The sequence below is a fragment of the Apostichopus japonicus genome, chromosome 16 (assembly GCF_037975245.1).
Source record: "Apostichopus japonicus isolate 1M-3 chromosome 16, ASM3797524v1, whole genome shotgun sequence".
Classification (NCBI taxonomy): Eukaryota; Metazoa; Echinodermata; class Holothuroidea; order Aspidochirotida; family Stichopodidae; genus Apostichopus; species Apostichopus japonicus.
Window position 1 is genome coordinate 3,235,051 of NC_092576.1, and position 20,630 is coordinate 3,255,680.

At 35.2% G+C, this 20,630-nt stretch overlaps 1 protein-coding gene and 1 long non-coding RNA gene across 4 annotated transcripts in view; one reads left to right on the forward strand and one right to left on the reverse strand.

The window, feature by feature from the left end:
- LOC139982444 (epithelial sodium channel subunit beta-like) overlaps nt 1-20,630 on the reverse strand; it is a 131,071-nt gene that overhangs the window by 2,362 nt on the left and 108,079 nt on the right. Inside the window, exons 1-8 of one of the 3 annotated variants that reach the window (XM_071995316.1) lie at nt 10,411-10,752; nt 6,249-6,405; nt 5,586-5,805; nt 3,948-4,048; nt 3,180-3,343; nt 2,266-2,467; nt 1,969-2,041; nt 872-929 (exon numbers count right to left, since the gene is read on the reverse strand). In XM_071995316.1, the coding sequence (XP_071851417.1) occupies nt 872-929; nt 1,969-2,041; nt 2,266-2,467; nt 3,180-3,343; nt 3,948-4,048; nt 5,586-5,805; nt 6,249-6,405; nt 10,411-10,701 (1,266 nt within the window). In that variant the 5' untranslated portion in view covers nt 10,702-10,752. Of the gene's footprint in view, nt 1-191; nt 930-1,968; nt 2,042-2,265; nt 2,468-3,179; nt 3,344-3,947; nt 4,049-5,585; nt 5,806-6,248; nt 6,406-10,410; nt 10,753-20,630 lie in introns of those variants that run through there. The other 2 variants (XM_071995317.1, XM_071995318.1) reach the window with 2 other exon arrangements.
- Nucleotides 15,548-17,719, forward strand: LOC139982451 (uncharacterized). The gene is made up of 4 exons (XR_011798182.1): nt 15,548-15,601; nt 15,833-15,891; nt 16,202-16,246; nt 16,803-17,719. It is a non-coding gene; the product is annotated as an uncharacterized lncRNA (long non-coding RNA).

A 20,630-nucleotide genomic window follows, 5' to 3' on the forward strand; every position in this document is an offset into this window, starting at 1 on the left:
AACCACTTAGAAATGTGTGTAGAAATCACTAGTCATTCACGACGTATTGTCGATACAAGTCAAGCATTTAGCTGTTACCCATACCCTGGCATGTTTAATTTACCAATTTTGGCAGATATATAAATCTAATTGCTATATATGTCGTGTTTGAGCCCAGGCACGTCGCGGGTCTCAAGGCAACTTGACGAAACACGCACGTGAGTATGATAGGAAGGCATGAAGCCAGAAGATTGTACTGTAGTGTAGGAGCCTAGGCCTACTGTAGCTAGGCATTATAAAGCTTAAACGTTGGAACCTAACTTACAGATGGGAGTGGAATCGTCAAAGGCCCCTTTTTTTTATAGTTTTGCTCAGTTTATTTTCAAGATCCCCAACCCATGTAGACCTACATTTCAGATTGAATTTCGGATCCATTAAATTAAGTGGCAAGTTAGTCCAGCGCACTATACTGTATATGGTGTGCCTGGAAACAAGTGCAGTAACACGCATGCGCTGGTATATGAGGAAATATGAGGATGTAAACATGTGTCGTTCCTATAGGTTAGTGCTTTCATGTTTGCATACATGTCCGTTAGAAGAGTTCCTGCTTGCAAACGTACGTATCTAGTGCATGTCAGTACATGAGTCGCTCTACTCGTATACTCCCATACCTAATGTAACTAATTTATAAGTGTTTTTTTTGCAGAACTCTATTGTAACACCGCCTCTTACAGAAAGTCGTTTTCACCAAATTGAAAAAACGAGAACTGTTACTATTTACACGATGATATCATAAACCATATTAATATTGTCATATTAGACAAGAAGACAATATAAAAATTGCACTGTGTTGATATCATCTTTAGCATTGTCTCCCATGGTCCTTACATACCTGATACATTTCTGACGGCCAAACTGCGGAACTGATTTTCGTGTTGTATATGAATTCACTGCAATAACAAATTAAAAATAACTTAGTTTCTCATCTGATTCTAGGAGACGCCCATTATCATAATTCCAGCCAAGGAGAAACGGAAGCAAGGACGCCAAGGAGGAAAGCGTGTAAAATTTGTAATAACAAACAATATAGAACACCTAGTAAAGTATTTCTCATTATATGTAATAGCCAGCCGATACACATGGCTCGTACAGTAATTAATGGTCATGTCCTGTAACATATATTGCACATGTTACAAACACAAAATAGTAATTACTGATGCACGGTTGTGGGACATGAACAGTAGTTGCTGTACCAACCATTGAGTGCGAGTTCTTTAACACGCGATTCTAAAATGAAGTCGTATCTAGTAGTTTTATGCTATAAGTAGACCTATGGATAAACCGAACATGGCCTTTCTTCTTTCTCGGTATGACTAATTGGCCTAACTTAAAGAGAAGTGTGAATGGAATCAAACGGTACGGTACCTCCTTTACTTCAAACACATAGCTAGTGCAGAAACTACTGGTGCCACCTGTAGCACATGTTGCTACTGTTCATGTCCCACAACAGTAATTACAGCTTTGTGTTCGTGACACGGTAAAATGTGTTACAGGTGGCACCAGTAGTTACTGTACTAACTATGAGTATCGGCTGAAATAGCCCATTGTTTTAAGAGTCTCAAGTAACTTCAAAATCGTAGTCATGTTACTGTGACATTGTACCAGTCACCGCTGATATTGAAACAGTTACCAAAATTTCCTACATGCCACCTAAGACAGTCGTCTAAGCTGTAACATCGAAGTATTTCACATGTTGTTAAAGTTCCCAATGCGTGTAAAAACGGAATGCATTATCATCTACATAGGTAACTTGTTATCCAATGTACTGCTGATAAACTACATCAATATACATATATATATTTGGTTAAGCAATATTATAATTGACGATAGACCGTAAGGATAGAAGATATCAAAAAATGAAATGAAAAGTGTGAAGTTTATGTTAACAGTAAACTGTCGTTTTTCATTTAATTGAAAACAGTAATTTACTGGCAGGGAACAGGACAATGACATTCAAGACCGTTGCTATGAAACCTTCTCTGTATAGACTGCAGGCACTTTGCTGTAAAATTGAGACAAAAAGCGAAATTAATAACTACAAGAAAATTACATGTCATGATAAATTTAGCAAAACATGATTGAATGGGGTCCTATGATCTTATAGTGTGTTCATTTTAAGACTACATCATTGAGTTAAAAATGCTATCAAATTCATATTCACACCGATAACCGTTGCAGGAATTAAGTATATATTTGTTATTACCGAATACTCGTATTCATACTTACAGTTATTGTGGGAGCACTGTGCTGTATTCTGAAAGTCTTTGTTGATGTCGTCCACACAACCGCAACTTTTATTCAGATTTTGCAGAAAGCATTTCTTCTGACAGGAGATAACACCGTAAATATAGTTTTCACCTTGTACATGATCGAATCCCTTCCCGTCGGTGCATTCACCATGAGGGGATGGCAACCGTTTTAGTTCCACCTGTACAAAGAGAGATCTGACTTGGTCGGTTTCATATCAACGAGGGATGCCCCAGGGGCGTTAACCATTCATGCCGAGGGAGAAGTTGCTCTCCGACGGTTAAAGCAAGGGGCCCTTCCAACAATAACAAACGGATGAATGAATTAAACAATAAATGTGATAACTTGATAAGTGTGTTTTCAAACTCTAAAATGAATGTTAAGACCTTGGTATAACGAAAATGAAATGATTGGAATACATAATATGTCATTACTAGAAACAAAATAGGAACGAATGGGAAAGAGGAAGGGGGGGGGGGAGTATTCCGAGCCTGTTTCTGATCGATAGACTTTATACTCATGGAGGGCTAATCTGGTTTGGATTATGCAGTCCCTCCAATCGTAACCTTTGTTAAGGCGTATCGGCCATTTTATTCTCGCCAAATGCGCTGGGTCGATCCTTTATACTCATCACGGTATGAGTGATTCGTTTCTGTGACTGCGTCTGCCTCTAGGGGAGGAAAATCTAACAGCAGTTTTCAGCAACAGCAATATAGTAGCAATTTTATATTTTTATATTGGGAAACTCAATCGTGTCGCTGAGCAGACTCAGCAGAGTCTACTCCAATCATGGAGGGTTAAACGGATCGACGCCCCTAGAGATGCGAAATACTTGTAAGACAACTATATCATATATCCAGTTGCATGTTTATACTCATAATAATGGTGCTAGCCTGACGAAGTCCAATTGAGGTTAAAAAACCAGCAGCGAGAGAAATACCGATGTCTTCAGGATAGGGGTATGAATTCCTTGGGTGGATAGCCATTCTGACGCCCGATTCCTCCGTAAGTAAACCGACGTATTCGGGGTTTTCAATGAACAACGTCAAGTGTAATCCTGTTCATTGATAAGAGCAAATGTCGATATTGGGGGAAGAAGAGTTAATACAAACGTTAGATATCTTTCTGATTTAACTACTGACGCATTAGTGCGATATTTTACATTATTTTGTGAAGGAGAGTCAAGAAATAGTGTATCTTGCACACTAGCTCAAGCTGAATATTACCATCTAAAAAATCACAAGTCATTAACAATATCGTAACTGTTTTTAAAAAAAATATATGAGAATAAATCACCTGGCCCGACAAAAAGAAAGTCATGGGAATAGTGGAATGAAGTATAATAGTATTCTCTTTTTTTTATAGATTGCATAAGGAAACGTTTAGAACTTCCAAATAGGAACCGAAGCCTGGTTTGCCACTCGGGCCACTCTCGTTGACCGTTGTAACACAAACACACGCTGAATGAACGTCTGACTCGTAGTTTACTTCGTGATTTTTTGGTCTACTCTGAGTGTACTGGTGTAAGCTTTTTACCAGGTATAACTTATAACATTTGTAAGATATTTTAAGCTCTTTATGTAGCCTACCGCTTCTATAGTATGCCGACTAACCGATATCATATAGTTGAAATTTAAAAAACAAACAGTAATCTTATTTACCAAGCTTTTCCCCAACTTTGGAAATTTTGCCACCGCTAATTCCAGACGAATTGAAGGTAAAACAATTGCCATATTGTTTGTTCACTAAAACATCAAAATGACTGTTGAATAAGAAAATAAAGTGAATTTTACATTTCACTTATCAAATAACTTACAAGTTTAATATTTCGTGTGACTCATTTTCACTCTGCATTAAGTTAAATTGTCATATCTACCTGGACAAACATAGAATCAATCTACCGTAAAGAACTATTTACTTAGGCATTTGCAATCAAGCTTAAAGTTAAGTATGTCCCTGATCCGTAAATTTGAGCTTATATCCTCCTACCTTCCCATCATAACATAACATACATTTACACATCCACAATTTCAAGATAACTGAAATAATTTCAAGAGTGGTGGGACGGGATGGCATACAGAATAAAGCATCACACAATTAGTCATGCATACTAAAATCAACCAATTGAAATGTTTTTTACGTACGTTAGTTACTAAGTATTTTCGCACACGTCAAAATAAACGTGGTAAATATTTCACCCTTACGGAATGTACAATAGATATTATTCGTTACTCATGAGTAGTCCTATCTACCTGGAAAATATACTAGCAACCAACCCAAGAGCTATTTAGGCAATCAAGCGTAAGGTTAGATATGTACCTGATCCGTAAATAGGGGCTTATATCCTCCAACCTTCTTATCGTGATATAACTTAAAGTTAAAAAGTGAAACTCATCCCGCAAAAGTTAAAACCAGTTTTTTTTTGTCATAATAAATTAGCCTTCCCTTGCATCTTAAATGGAGCGTTATGAAACGTTTTTCGCTGCTCGAATCTCGATATTGTATAGGGTCCATACAAAGTTGTGTTAGCATGACCTCTTAATTTTCATTTGGAATAAACCCCTTAGTTTTACGTAGTTACCTAATCTACTCTAAATTTAACAGAGTTAATAGCGTAATAGAAGTATAATATTCACCGTGAATTATTGAGAACAAGAAATCAGTGCATGTCTTATCATCTTTTTAATTTTAGAAGGATGGGCCCGTTTGATCAACTGTAACCTAGTTATGACTAAAGTATAATGTGAATTTGAAAAGCTAAATTACAAAACGCAAACGCTTATTTTTATTTGTGTTTCGCCTTGATCCCAAAGTTATAACCGGCTGCAATTGTTTTTATAAATAGGGTTACAATTAATAAACTTACGCTTGATTTGTACATTAATTAAGTGAATACGACTTAACGTAATAAATGATCGTATATTATTTTGTTATTATCCGTTTGGTTTTGATGATATTATTTACACGTAGCTAACTTTCCTGAAATGCTTTGAATCTTTACATAACATATATATATATATATATATATATATATATATATATATATATATATATATATATATATATATATATATATATATATATATATATATATATATATCATGATTAGCATCAAGTCTAGGCTTCTGTAATGAATGTATCTTGTCGAATAACGAAAGTGCATGTCCATACCCTCAATTTCAAAATTATTTATAAGTTTCGAATTGCTGTGAACGATGATGATGATCTGCTTTCGTTAAAGCATCAGTAATAAACATTTAGTAAAAGTATTGTGTAGAAGAAACCCCAGTATAAAGTACCTGTGATTACACGGTCGACCATTGAAAGAACATTTTCGTATTAAATCTCCTGCTTGGTGACCAAACTTTGTCAATTCTTCCTTGGTGGGTATCAAGTATTTCGTAATAGACAATATGTTATCCGGCCCCAGGTTTTCAGGTAATTCAGGCGCGTTAAACCAGTCAGGATAGTTTGAATAATAATAATAAGACGTGTCGCTGTAATATTCTGAAATTCCGCCTGGAAATATTTAAAGAAATTTCAGTTAATAATCGTGTAATGTTAGTGTGTTTCAAGAAACAATCTCTATATGTTGACCAAATTAATATCAGAGACTCGAAGTTGCTTTGCATGACATCACTCTGTTGGCTTTCGTCCAAGAGTTTATTTATTTGGGACGAACTTTTTATTTTCCTTTCTACCAAGGTACATTTGCATGCTATAGAACTGAAGGTTTGAGTTATTAAATATATTGTTATCCCAGGTTTGTTCTGCCTCCACTCGGATTACTAATGAGAAATTGGCAGTACGTATCTTGTTGCAATTGTGCCACTTTAAATTTCTGCGTCACTACCATACATTGTGGAACCGCATGTGGAACATGACACGCAATTTTCTTTTCACTTTCGTTTATGGATATTTCTCTTCTCTATTCTAAGATATAAACGTTTCTTAGTACTCACGCTTAAATCTGAATGAGGAATCCTCTGTGATCGAATCGCTGCTAGAAGAAGAAACGGAATCGTAGTAATCCCAAAACCAACCATAGTCATCACCAGCTCCTGTAACTTTCCAAAAGTCATCCCGATCGATGATTTGTTTCCATTTTTCATCTTTCTCCTAAGGAATCAAACAATATTCCTTTCAACGTGTAGGAACCCTTTCGACTATCAACACTCGAACATGAAATATAATTCTATTTTTTTTTTTAACTTTGACATTTCTACGACGAGGAAAAACAAGCTCTATTTAAACCTAATCTGAACTTTATTCAGTCGATAGGTTCAATCAAATACGTTGACGTCACAGAATTATCGTATGTATATGTTTCAGTTGCCACGGTTTGACTGAGAATGTCGAGAGCCACGTCGGTGACCCCAACAAAAAAAATATGTCATACTGCCGTCTTCTTGAGGTTGTCCAATTTTCCTTGAGTATAAATGTTATGAAATTGATTATAAATAATTATGTTATCTAACCCACATTCTCATTGCTCCCTAATTGACCAAGGGTATCGAGGTGTACAACACCTCGATGCCCTTGGTCAATTAGGGACCACTTGACGCTCTCTCGTCAGACGTGCTCATGGCTCAAGTGTCTAGAATTCGTCATACAAAATATCGATCAGTGACTTTCAACTATAACATTTGCATCCGAGTGGGCCAGACTTTGATCCAAGGCCAGTATTTACTGCCTCAACACCGCCGGCTACAGTTGGGAGTAACACTCTCTGAACTAAAGTTTGCATATACCCACGTGGCGTGCTTTTTGTTTCTGATTTAAAGCTTGGAAACACCCTTAAATGCATAATGGAAATGTTTATCTTCCCGCCCAAAATAAGATTAACTCGCCCTTTGGGCCAAGGTTTCTGTTTATACAAGGACCATTATTCCTGTTCTTCTCTTCAAATAGTTGTTACTGTTTTTCATATCACAAAAAAATACTGTGAGGTATTTGATACCATATGACTTGAACAATAGCAAGGGAATCACTATAAAGTATGTTATCCTCCTACGTCTGAAAACGTCTGGAGTGTCACTATGATGTTTAACCTCTGCTTCAAGGCGCGACAACTATGTATGGAATATTTATGTTTACTCCTTTCAGTTGCTGCAAGTCCTATAGAGCTACATTGCAGCTATTCCCAAGTTATACGATAACCCAGGAAGGTCTGTTTCTCTCATTTCACTACAAACAGCAAGCTCTTTATTTGTAAAATGATATAAATAACCCTAAAGCTTTAAGAACAATGATATTTGAATTACCAATGTTGCCTTCTCGTCCCGTTTATCCGCTTGTACACTGTTAGAAAAAGGGATATCCTATTTTACGATAGAACACTGCCAGCCAGTATTTCTTCCCAAACAGGTTTGCAATTTCGGAGTTTTCAGCCAATCAGATTGTTCGTTACGTCAGTACCAATAATGACCATCGCTTGGAAGTTCGGATACATACACTGACACTTAATCAAGTCTAGTTACGGGGTTTACCTTCAAAAGCCTTAACCTTACTTTTAATGCTTGGATCACATGTTGACCTTGCTTATGATGCATACGATACATTCCATTAGGTATATATTTACGTTTTCTAAGATTCGTGAGCCATTCTATTGAAATCGGAATTCGTTTTTCTTTAAATAATTACAATAATTGAATCATACCTTGGAAAAATCATTTTAATTCCATCTTCAAAAACAATATGTATATTTTTGTAAAAGTTTTGTCCTCGCACAAAAGCCATAAATATTTGATTTCCTTTTTATATTAAAGATGTACAGTATCATCCTTTAGAGGAGCAGTGCAGTACAACGTAGTGTTACGACATGATGGAGGTTTGGAAGCAGATATAAGGGTAAAAACTGGGAGTGTTCGTGTTGGATTGTTTCCTTAATTAATGTGTGATTCTCTATTTCTATTATGTCAGATGATTGCCATCTCTCCACAACGGACAACAGCCAACACGGTGTCTCGGTAATATAGTGCCGCTAAGTTAGTTCAATGTATCATACGAATTTATCGTTTACAAACATTGATTGCTGCATTTAGTGCACTATGAACCCATGATATGCATGGAACGCCGAAAAGGAAATGTATAATGTTGTTTATTTCTATGTTGTCTGCCGTTTGATGTTGTTGTCTCCTTTCTTGCCGTTGTCTCCTTTGATGATTTTTCTTATATTGTTGTCTCATTTAATGTTGTTGTCTCCTTCAATGTTGTCGTCGTTAATATTGCTGTTAATGTTAATGACGTTGCTCCATCATTTATCTACCCCAAACGCGCGTCCTAAACTTGGACTTTATAAACAGCAATAGGATAACAAAGCCCACTATATGGCTCACATTCCTTGCTGTTAAACTTAAACTACACTGACCCTTTTGAAAACATTATGAGAACGTTATTTTTACAGTGGGCATAAAGTTTGATCGAAGAGTTTTGCTTTCCTCATTTTTACCCATACAATGACATCACATAGCCTGTAGTTTTGATCCATGCAATGCGGTAAAGTGGTTATACTAATTAAGGCTGTATATTATATACCTAACGGCTAGGTCTGTACCTGTAACTTGACCATATATCTCTTTTTCTTAAGTTGACAGACTTTTGTAGGTTCTTCACTTATTTTACAGAGATTCCGTCAATTCTGCTATCATTTTGTTTGCATAACCTAGCCCTACAAGACGGGTTAGTCGGTCTCTCTCGGACATTTTGGCTAGTTCTGGAGCACTAATTTGTTAAATATGTATTCGTAGCTTTACGACATAAAAGTGAGCAGCGTCGTCAGCATCAAAGTAGACAACAACATCGAAGGAGAGAACAACAGTAAAGTAGACAACAATGTAAAGGAGACAACAACATCAACAAGAAATAATAACATTGAAAGAGACAACAACATTAAATGAGACAACAACATTAACAGAGACAACAACATTATAACAGACAACATAGAAGTAAACAACATAATTACCTTTTCAGCGTTTCAAGTTTACTGAAAAAAGGACGAAATGTATACCAATGCACAGCCTGACGCCTGAAAGTTGTCCATGTGACTACTTGATCTTCGGCTGAACTAACGTGAGAAGTTCTCGGATTTCTTTCCCATTCATTACACAGCGCAAATCATTATATCAATACTGTTGTTTGCCTGTTCAATAAAACAACTAAAATAAGGTGTTTCTAGGCCTATCTATATGGTTACCGTAAATTAGACATTTCAAAACTATGCTGACCATTTCTCAACCTTAATTGATTTTTTTTATGTGGATTGTCAGCAACAAAATTAAAAAATGAGCAAACTTAGTTTATCGCTATTTGTCTATCAAAAAGTTTCTTTTAAGGTAATGGACGAGAGTAGCGATGCAAATGTTTCATGTGCAGCAGATCCCTCGGTCTGTACCTGTCGTACGATGTGCCAGCGAAAATCCGGAGAAAGTGTTTGCACCTGTCGCATGGAGGATTTGTTTTCTGTGACAAATGCATTGTTCCATACCAAACCTCCAAACCTCGTAAACAAGCGGGAAGTTGCTCGCACTCACAGCACAGTACAATTATACACAGTAGGCCTATAGGATACGCAGAACTGAGATACGGATTGGAATCTCGAACACCTGGGAACTTTACGGTAGCAGTACCCAGATCCGATTTTGTTTATAGCTAAGGATGAGAATGCCACATTAAAGCAATAAATATATTGCCACTATAGTCAGAGGGCGGCATTGATTTTATTTTAAAATCGAGGAATACGTTGAGACAAGATTTGCCGAGAGAATACTTTTAAGCAAATAATATATTCTCGTCCTTAACTCGTCCATTCACGCAGATATGTGTACTAAGCTATACTGTACTAGTTTCCTAATTCGGAAGTTAGTGTATATAACAAGGGACACCTTATAAGGATCAGGTGGGTGGAGGACGGATGAGAACAAATTGTCGCGATATTGGAAGTGCAGACTGTGTCACCAAAGTATTTCAAACGAGAAATCGGATCCTCTAAATTCTCTAAATTGAATCACCAATCATGTTGAATTTATAAACACAATATATTACTACTTGCTTAGTTATTGTGATTACAATTTGAATCAGTTATAGTAAAGTAATGATTTAGTAAAGACTTTTTTTGTTACTTACCAAACGAGTTCGCCTCATTTTATTAAAGTTGCAGATTGTAACGTCTGGGAACTGTACAGACTCGCTTGTTACTAATTCAACGTTAGTATGGTATGAATAAAATGTTGATATCAAATTCGATGCTTGTACACAAAAGATTACGAACGACGTTGCCACCAAACAAAACCAAATCAGTTTCTGAGGAATTGTGGGTTTTTGAATGACTAATGGTATACCATGAGCTGTGGTTTCGTCAGCAAAATCTTCTAAAACATCAGGAAAGTGGACTTCACGTCCAAAAATCGATCCCATTTTGTTATAAAGCTCAACTTCTATTCTAGGTTCCTTCGAGCACTCAGCAAACTATTCAACTCAGCATTGAACAGTAAAGTAAGATATCACGGAAGTAAACAAACTCTATTATGTATATGTGACTCTAAATAAAAGCGTTTGATTGGATATAGGAAAGTTCTTCAGAAACTGGAAACGCCCCTAGATAACTTTCCAAAATGCACAAACGTGATATGCACGTCCTACTGGATGGTGACCAATAGGAACCATCATGACAACATACATTTTACAAGTTACATTTTAACTTTTACGTGTTTACCAACATAGGTCTTTTGTCGTCTATAAAGATCATTTCAGTAACAGCTTGTTTCTTACCTTGTTAGAATTTAATGAGTCCACATGCAAAGTACATAATGTGGTATTCCTGGCTTTGAGTACATGCAATCACCATTTAAGATACATTCTGTTGTGTAACGTCGTCCTTCTGTGTCACACTACTCTCAATTGTAGAAATTCATGTTCGATGTGTCACACGTACTGCTTATCATACCATCTTCAAATGTTACATTTTGAAACATTTAATATTTAAAAGTTAGACGGCATGACGTTTACATCCTATCAGGATATTCTTTAAATCCTAGCAGGATCTTCTTCAGTTCACCTCTGTACAAGATTCTGCTGGTACGAAACGTCAGGCCCTCTTACACTTATATGTTTAGCTACATTTTTTTCAGTAACATAATCATTATGCAAATATTGTGTTCCCTCAACGTTTTGAATAATGATAGGTAAAACTAACGAGAATTTTTTTCAATCATCTTTATATTGTAGTAGCTGTAGTCTCCATAGGATCATGGCTGTTTCCTTTGTAGATTATGCTCAAAGAAAATTCATAATAACTTAATATTATTGGTCCTATGTAATCCCATCTGGAAATGGTTCTTGATAGCTGTGGTATAAGCTTTCTATTTAGATGCAATGATGCAGACATTCATAATATACTTGTCTATGCCGCGGAAGTTGCTCCCGTTTGGCACAATGCTTCTTTTAAGGTCCCGGAAAGTGAGTTTGGAATCCAAATTATTTGGAAAAACTCCTTTATTGAAGTAAAAAATAACAGAACCTTGATCGCTTTTTGTTTTCCAGAGAGGGGTTATTTATGAAAAAGATGTTCTGAATCGTGATCAGACGGTCATTCCCTATGCCACCTTTCTTTTTAAATTTAATTTAAATACGTGTCCATTTACTGTTTACTGGGGTCTTATTTCGGCCATTCCAGCCGGCTGGAGGGTACCGTCTCCTCCATTTACAGAAAGTGCCTGGGACCCTCACAAACTAATGAAAATGTGTCTAACTTTGTTAGCAATATTTATAGTTCAAATTTTGGTAGCAATTCCAAAGCAGTTGCAAAACGAAACGATTCATTTTCTTTGACGACAAAGTATGAGTCCTCGTGTTTTCAGTGTCCACTGTATTCGGTTCTGAAAGCTTAACTTTTATATTTACAATTTAATTTTATTCACCTTATAATACGGACGAATAAACTCTTATTTTCTTATGAACTTAATTGATAGCCCTTTATGTTCTTCTTGCAAAAAGAGAAGGAGACTTTAGATAATTTATTTTGGCAATGTCATGTGGTTTCTTCATTTGTTGTAGACGTTGGAGGCAGCTTTCTGATCCGTCAGTTCATTTTCACCAATAAAGACATTTTCATTTGTTACAAACGATGTATAAAGCATTCTTTCGATTTCCTATTTTTGAACGTAAAGTATGATATTTTACATTGTTAGTAATCTAATGTGATTTCGACTATTGATGAGTTATTAACTTAAATTCTTGTTAGAAATTGAATTGCGAAGAAAAGTAAAAGTAAACGTTTCTTTCATGATGAGAAGCTGCTTATGGTTTTAAATTTATACTTGTTTGGTGCTTATTTTGCTACAGCGTCTGCCTTTGTACATCCTTGCATGGGAATTGAAATTTGTTTTCTTCACATTCTGATGTAGCAGTCATAGAAAAGGACATATCCAAATTATTTTAGCATCTCTTTGGACTTCATATCCCTGTAGGATAATGCTCTGTGAATTTGATGAAAATAACAAACCCCTGGTTCACACCAACGTTAAGTTCAGAAAATCTGATAACCCTTCTGATATGGCTCTTTTATAACTATTTTAATGAGACATGATGTCATGGAATAATAGCAGCTCAGCGTAGGTACAGGATACATCATTCTTGTACGAAAACTGACGGTTGGCTCCAGTTGCGTAAACATTATCCATCACATGTGGTAAAATCTTCTGCAAACTGTTAAAAGCAATACCTGCCAAGTCAATTGGTCTAAAATCATAAACAATTCAGGAAATTTTAACTTTTGAATAGGAGAAATTGAGGCAGTTTTCCACAAACGTGGTATATAATTATGTTCAAGGCTTTCTTGGAACAAAATGTGTAAATTGGTGGTCATTCATGTAAACAGTATCACACGCCTACCAATGAATTTCCACATGCACGGTTTACGCTGTTTTGAATTGCCTACTTACATCATCATAATCTAATGCGTATATCCTCGTTGATATCAGGCAAAGACAAGTTATTCCTTAACTCCGTTTAGAAATTTTCATTAACATTAACGTTACTTCTTCTGCATAGCTCACATATTAGTTTGATAATATAACAAAAGGAAAGGTGATTTCCCATCGGTTATTAAACGTTTACTTTGGAAGTTATGGACATATTTGTTGTTTCATCTTGTGTCTCTCATATTTCCTGGTTTGTTTCAATCGACCGTTGTTTGTCTTGGCGGAGTTCTGGAATTCTACTCTCTGTATGTATTATTTTAATCATCTCCGTTAGTTTCCAAAAATAGCCTTCACAGTATCATGATACAGGCTGATGAATCTCTAAATTGAAAACCAAACACATTAAAAAATAAAAAGCTATTATTAATGTATCGCATTTCAAGATGTAATGATTACATCATATTTGGCAACTATGATCCAAGTTTTGGATTATGCATCTGTTTATTCAATTACAATAGTTTCAAACTTCCATTGCTAGAGGAAAAACACATTGGGATGGTGGTTTGAGCTAATAGACTGTGTGAAGAATGTTTTCACTTCCATATCAGATCCACCGCCTTTTGTCAGAATACCGCCTCTGCATACTCCGTAGAGAACTTTGATTATGGTAAATTCATAGTCACATGGAACTAATCTGTCATGAATATTTTTCTTTCTCTTCAATTTATATGAGTATCCCTTTAATTAAACTTTACAAACTTGTTTTAAAAGTAACCTATTAGATCAAGAAGTACTGGTACTACGTTCACGTTTGATATTGATAAAATGATATACAGATTATAGTTCTAATTCAGGGGAATGTTTCTATTATTCAAATGTCAATAACTTCATTCCACCAATAATCAAAACAAGTACAATAACTCCGGACAGTTGCTTAGGTAGGCGATCGTGATTTGTTTATTCCGGATTTAGCCACATATGAGTTGTTCAATGTGTTGTTAATTGAACAACAAGAACAGGCCACATTGTTATGTTTGTCTACAAACGGATATTTTGAGTCAAAATCTCACAAGATGGGATTTCGTGCTAGACGTACCGGTATTTCATGTACCTAGTTTCGTTCATGTGAGTGAGTTTTCCATAAAGGTAAGAGTAATAAGCTTGTTTCATACTGTTATGATTTATACAGAAAACAGAAACAACAAGATGTAAGACATTTACCCACAGGCTGACCGATCGAGGAAAAACAAGGAACCTGCAGAAGAAACTAAAAGCAGGAAGTTATTGAAAGCGAATATAATTCTCTCTAATATGGGGTATTTTATTGTATGCTTTATTGGATGATGATATAGCTTCGGTTATACGTACTACTGTGTCACCGTATCTAAAATGATATTACGAAATACAGGCATACATAATATCACATCTTCAAGTAATATCTAGTTCATTTGTTTGGCAAAATGTACGCCATTGGAAATCGTTCCTGCATCTTCTTTGATACTTTATTTTGATATTAGTTTGCTGGTTAAAGTAGAACTGATCTTGATAATTGTCAATGTTTCAGAACTTGAAGATGCTTCATATTGGGACTGCTCACATTAATATTTAGTTGGATTTTTGTAGTGATGTGATTAAATTTGGATTGATGTAAAATATATTTTTTATCAAATTATTGAACCTATCTCGTTTAATCACAATTCAACACATCATTGTTGACTTAACCTGCCAACTACAGTGAGATTGAAGTCAACAGTTCTGTATTCAATTAAATTAATGTGCTCTTGGTATGCAATGCAACCATCTAAACGTCTGAAATGGTATGTTTTCCTTGAAAGAAAATATATCCAACTTCTGTTTGTCTTACGTCAGATAAAACCCATTTGTATAACCCTGAACAATCGATTTGCAGTCCACATTGAGCTGCTGAACTGATAGTCTTCGATCAGAGGGTCCCTCATCCAATATGCTATATCAATTCAATTGGACATAAACCGGTATACTGCAAAGGTGTAAAGATGGGTCCTTTAAAAATTTATAGATACCAACTTTTTTTAGTTACTAGATTCTTACCCTCAGATGCAGTGATGATTCCCTATTTGAAAAATGTATAACATGCTGCATATCCCAATATCAAGGAAGCTCGCATATATGTTCATACCTGGAACAAAGGATGAATGAATAGTACACGATTTCATTATAGCAAATACCAAATACATTCAACGTGCATGTTCCATATTCGTTAATTTATCCGTGAAAAAGGCGTTTACACATGATGCTATTTTATATGGTTCTTTCTTTGGATGTCTTTCTGTACATTTATAGATTCTCATTCTGTTGAATACCGTCGTTTTAGTGATGTGTCCAGTCTTTCAACGCTTCATGAAAGAAAGTGCAAGGTATCTGCTTCAGATATCATTATTCTTACCAGAGTAACATATAAAAATATACCGGGTGAAATTTATTAACAAGATACCTCATTTACTTGACAATAATAACGAGCAACTTTGTAATGGTTTAGTAAACTACAATTCGTTCTTTGCAAATGATGTTATCATATGGTGTCATAAGCTCGTTTGATCATTATATTTGTGTCTCCCGTTTACTCCAATGGTTTATATTGGTTGCAGTTCTGTGGTATCCTTCACTCGTCTCCTTTCGTCTAAATCTACAAACTGGTCTTTGGGAGGTTAGACTGTATTCCAGAAACAAGTATATGAAAGAACGAACAAACGCCGTCTTCATCTATAACAAGGAACGCAAGTAGCGACGGTGTAATATCAGCATTTACATTGTATTATCAACATTATAGTAATTAACTAAACTGTACTCATATGGTAAAATGTTATGATGTAACCAATTACTCCCAAAATTTCACATACCACGGCTTTCAGAAAATTACCGGGGTTATAGGGAGACGATGTTTTCAGTTAACCAAATCTGTTAAATAGCATCGCTACTTTGAAAACTAAGCACATCATTTCTGTGTCGTTTTATAGCACACGAGTGGCACCCAGATGACAGACGAGGAACTTGAAAGGGAGGTATGTGAAATACTCACAATACTGCTATAATATCCTTTGCTATCTGTTTCAGGATTGTAGGAGACAGTCCCATATCTCTGCTCGTAGTACATAATAGTTTGATGTAATGTGTATGTAAAGTGTGTATGTAGAAGACTAGTCACCATAACGTATCATCCTCGTCGGAAGAGAGTATTTGATAGTTTATCAGTAAGCAGAATAAATGATACGTCATAGGCATTAATTAGGTATTAATGAGTTTATTACAGACAGATTGTAATAAGAAACAAACATAGATACTCCGTCTCCATGCTTCTCGCGGAAGTGATTCGGTCTTATACTTACATCGCCGCCGGATAATCACATAAATCACTTGTGTTATTTAATTACCTCAGGTCAAACGCGGCGATAATTAAAATATCCGTATATGTGTTGCTGTAATGCTGAGTAAATAAACAATTTGCCTCTGGTCATTAGTGCATTATGACAAACATGGCTAACAAACATGTCAAAAGTATTAATAAATGTATAAAAATGTTTATATAATGTAATGTTATTGATTTTGTTTCTTTTTCAGATTACAATGTGCAAAGAAATGTGTTCATCCTTATAATGGGTATTGACTATAATACAAGGACGCAGTGTAATTATCCTCAAATAACGTGACTTTTTCTTATACATATCCCATTTAGCTGGACCATGACTACTTATTGCAGTAAACTATTAATGTACTTTCTATAATTCAAAGATGCAGTAGAGTTATTTTATTTATTATGTATCTCTTAAGAAAGTTAAATTTGATTCAAATAAGAAGGGATTTACACCTAAGAACACCGTATTGCTCTCAGAGATGACGTCATATTTTTACATCCGTAAAAGACTGGAACAATCCAAAACTACTTTAAGCAACGCCGATGACGACTGCAGTGATACCTGTATTGTTTTCCAGAACGACTGCAACCTGTTCAATATTTCTGATTTTACAGGGTGAAGAATCATTGATGATCGGTTTTACATTTAACTCTGGATTACTGTATCTATGTGGTCGATTGAGAAAGATGATTCTTGCAAGTGGCGAATGATATTTAACTCAATCATCGTGATGTTGGTTTTGGTGACTAGGATGGCTCTGTGTATTTGTCGTAACGTTGATATTTCTGTTATTTTCAGTACATATAAGTTCGAGCCTTCTTACCGTAATTTTCCAGATTTATGCTCTGACATATAGTGTTCCTTCATTATATGAAAAGGTTGATATTCACACACCCTAAATAAGTGAGTAGTTTAATTTCTGCAAGAGAATGACTTATCAATCAATTCCATCTTTATGCTTTGAAAGCGGGTTATTTGCGATTCGTTATTGTACCTATGCAATAGGTTTACCAGGCTAATACTGTTCTATGTTTAATCACTTTAGAAACGCCCTGGCACCATTTGTGGCTGAACAGGACAGTTTTATTTGTGGCTGATGAAATAAAGTGGAACATATTCAAAGCAATGTGGTGAATTTTTATTCAATTTATATGCATCTTTTTCGAAAGTACAACATTAGGAGTTGAATGTTTTATACCAAACTGAAATTGAAACAAACAGGTGTGTTTTCATAGATGCACACTGATATATCCAACTTTTTTGACGAAATTGGATCCCATTATATTATAGTCTGTGAGGTGTGGATAACATTACAACCTCTAAAACAAATTTGAATCCTATCCAAGCCAAGGTCAAAACAAGAACAATTGAACAAAACAAAACAACTATTACATCACAACTGTTTGCTTCAAATCCATTTATGGTACAAACTGTGACCATTTCAACCGTCAACATCTCAAAACGACATGTAGCAAATTTAGCAAACTTGACCAGTATTATTGGTATATGTTCTTCTTTTATTGATCATATACATAATTTATTAAAATAACATATTAAAATAAGATTCATATGTTCTGATATGTGTCGGGGTTTATGTACATCGGTAAGTTAAGGAAAGATGATACTAGAGATTGTATAAATCTAATGTCTTTATTTTTTACCAGAGATACACATAAAGAACAAAGAGTATAAAAAATAGTGATTATCAAATATTTTATAAACATTAACAGTCTCGATTAGCTCTTTAAAGAAACCATTTTGTATTGTCTACTCTTCACTTTTCCAACCTTTCGCGTAAAGATGATTATAACGGTATAAACCCAACAAGATACTTTCCTACTAAGACTCCCACTTTATAAAGTAATACAAATGTAGCATAAAATGCACCTGATAACGTAATCGTACGAGATATCTACAAAGAAATAGTCCTGTCATTTCTATCTTGTTGTTTTATTGTTCTCGTCTTTGCTTTGTTTAACTTTTATGACTAACTTCTAATCTCCAGATGGCTATCAGTACAAAATTTGGTATAAACTTCACCTACTAACGTAATTACACCAACTGGATAAATGACTTCCAGATATAACCATGTATTTACCTCTAAAGCAAGTTCTTAACCATTTCCAATACTCGAACCCCTTATTAATTAAGAAAAAAAAACTTATTTCGATCATTTAAAATTTAGACATGCATCCAGGGCGTACCAACTCGTATGTAACACTTTTTCGTTATTTGACATTAGTCATATTAAAGTATACATAAAAACGAAAAATATGTTTACTCTTATTAATTCTGTATTTTTTTGTGGGGTTGCGGGAGAGCAATGGACTTTGCCTCACTCGGTGGTAAGCAATCTGTGTAAGCACACAATCATATAATGTCAATACTTTATCATCTGTTTATTATCTTTAATAGAAGCAGTGCTCGGTACTGAATGGTACAGATTCAAAGACGGGATGAAAGACAAATCTAAAGTTAATTGTGTTAACTGAATATTTAATATTCATTTAAATGTCGCCATCAACTTTATATATTTTGTTTATGACGTAGATATCCAAATTATCTAATGACAACATTTGTTTCTTATAAGAAGAACTCGGCGTAGCTTTAATAGGAAACACGTCGTTTATATTTCTACCACGTTTTACATCAACGTGTGGTAACTTTATACGTCAAATGCTGTTACTGCAATTGTCCTTTTAATAGCTTCATTGTCCAACATATTGACCCAACTAAATATTGGTCTGTGTCTCGCGACGAGTGCACCAATGAAATAAGATTTATGTAACAACGTAATTAACGTAATCATTAGATAAAAATTCACCAGCAATCTCAGCATGTAAAATAGTACAGCTGCACACTCCTTCTCTCCGATCAAACTCAAAAAGGAAAATATGAGGAACATATGAAACTAATTCGAATACAAATTTCATACACATTTTCGTCGTTGTTATTTATATTTTTATTTTGAAATAAAAATGGACGGGTTAGTATCATTCGTCATCTTTATGATACAATAACACACTATTACAGATGTAAGGACTCAGTCTGTTAATGAAAACGACAGAATCCTGGATAAGATATGAACATATTTCCATGCATCTCGTCCAACATTAACAACCCATATGTCCTTCTAAAACCATAATATTTGACGATTACTACCGATCTAGTGTAAACTTCTCCTGGCAAATGTCACAATTTGGTCCCATCTCGTGAATTGTTATCCTAATACTATATTTAACTCTAAATATGTGTGTGCTTATCTAAGGAGATTCGTTTTTATTGACTTTGCGTTTACAGTCTTTTTGAGACGAGCGATATAGCAAATATTTTACCAAGGTGTGAAGATATGAGAGCTGATATAATCATATTGACGACTAATAACTCGTTGAACTTTGAGACTTTATTAAGCTGTTTGTGCAACCATGCATACATTATAGCGTGTATACCATTACAAGGAGAAAGCCGCAAAGTTGCGCAATGCATAACGAGATTTGCACGGTGCATATTAATCCTTTCAAAGCTTACGAGAAAAACTTTATAATAATGCATTCTTTGAATGACTCCTGCTATCACCTGAAGCCACCAACACCCACCTCACCCCACCCCTGGAACCAGTCTTAGGTAGATCAGACTGATTTAAGGCTGACTTTTTGGTTCAAACCTGATCGTCATGACATTAAGCCATGTATGTTACATAAAAATTAGTTGTCACATTAGTCATCCAAGTTTGCTCTCAAATTTCCCAGAAGTTCAGATATTTTCCGACCTAAGAAATTAAAGACAATTACGTTAAATGTGTGATACAGAAAATAGCCTGTTAGTGAAATCTTCAATATTGATCTTAATCTAGCGGTCTCCGAATATTTTCATGCTTTGATAAACTGGAAAATGCACACATGACATGAAATATATTTAAGTGTCACATGACTAGTCACAGTTTGACAGAATCCAATGCAAACGCTACTTGAAGTACTGCCTTTCCATTGTCTTCAGTTAAAAAACTCCTTATTTATTGATTGGTTAGTTTTTA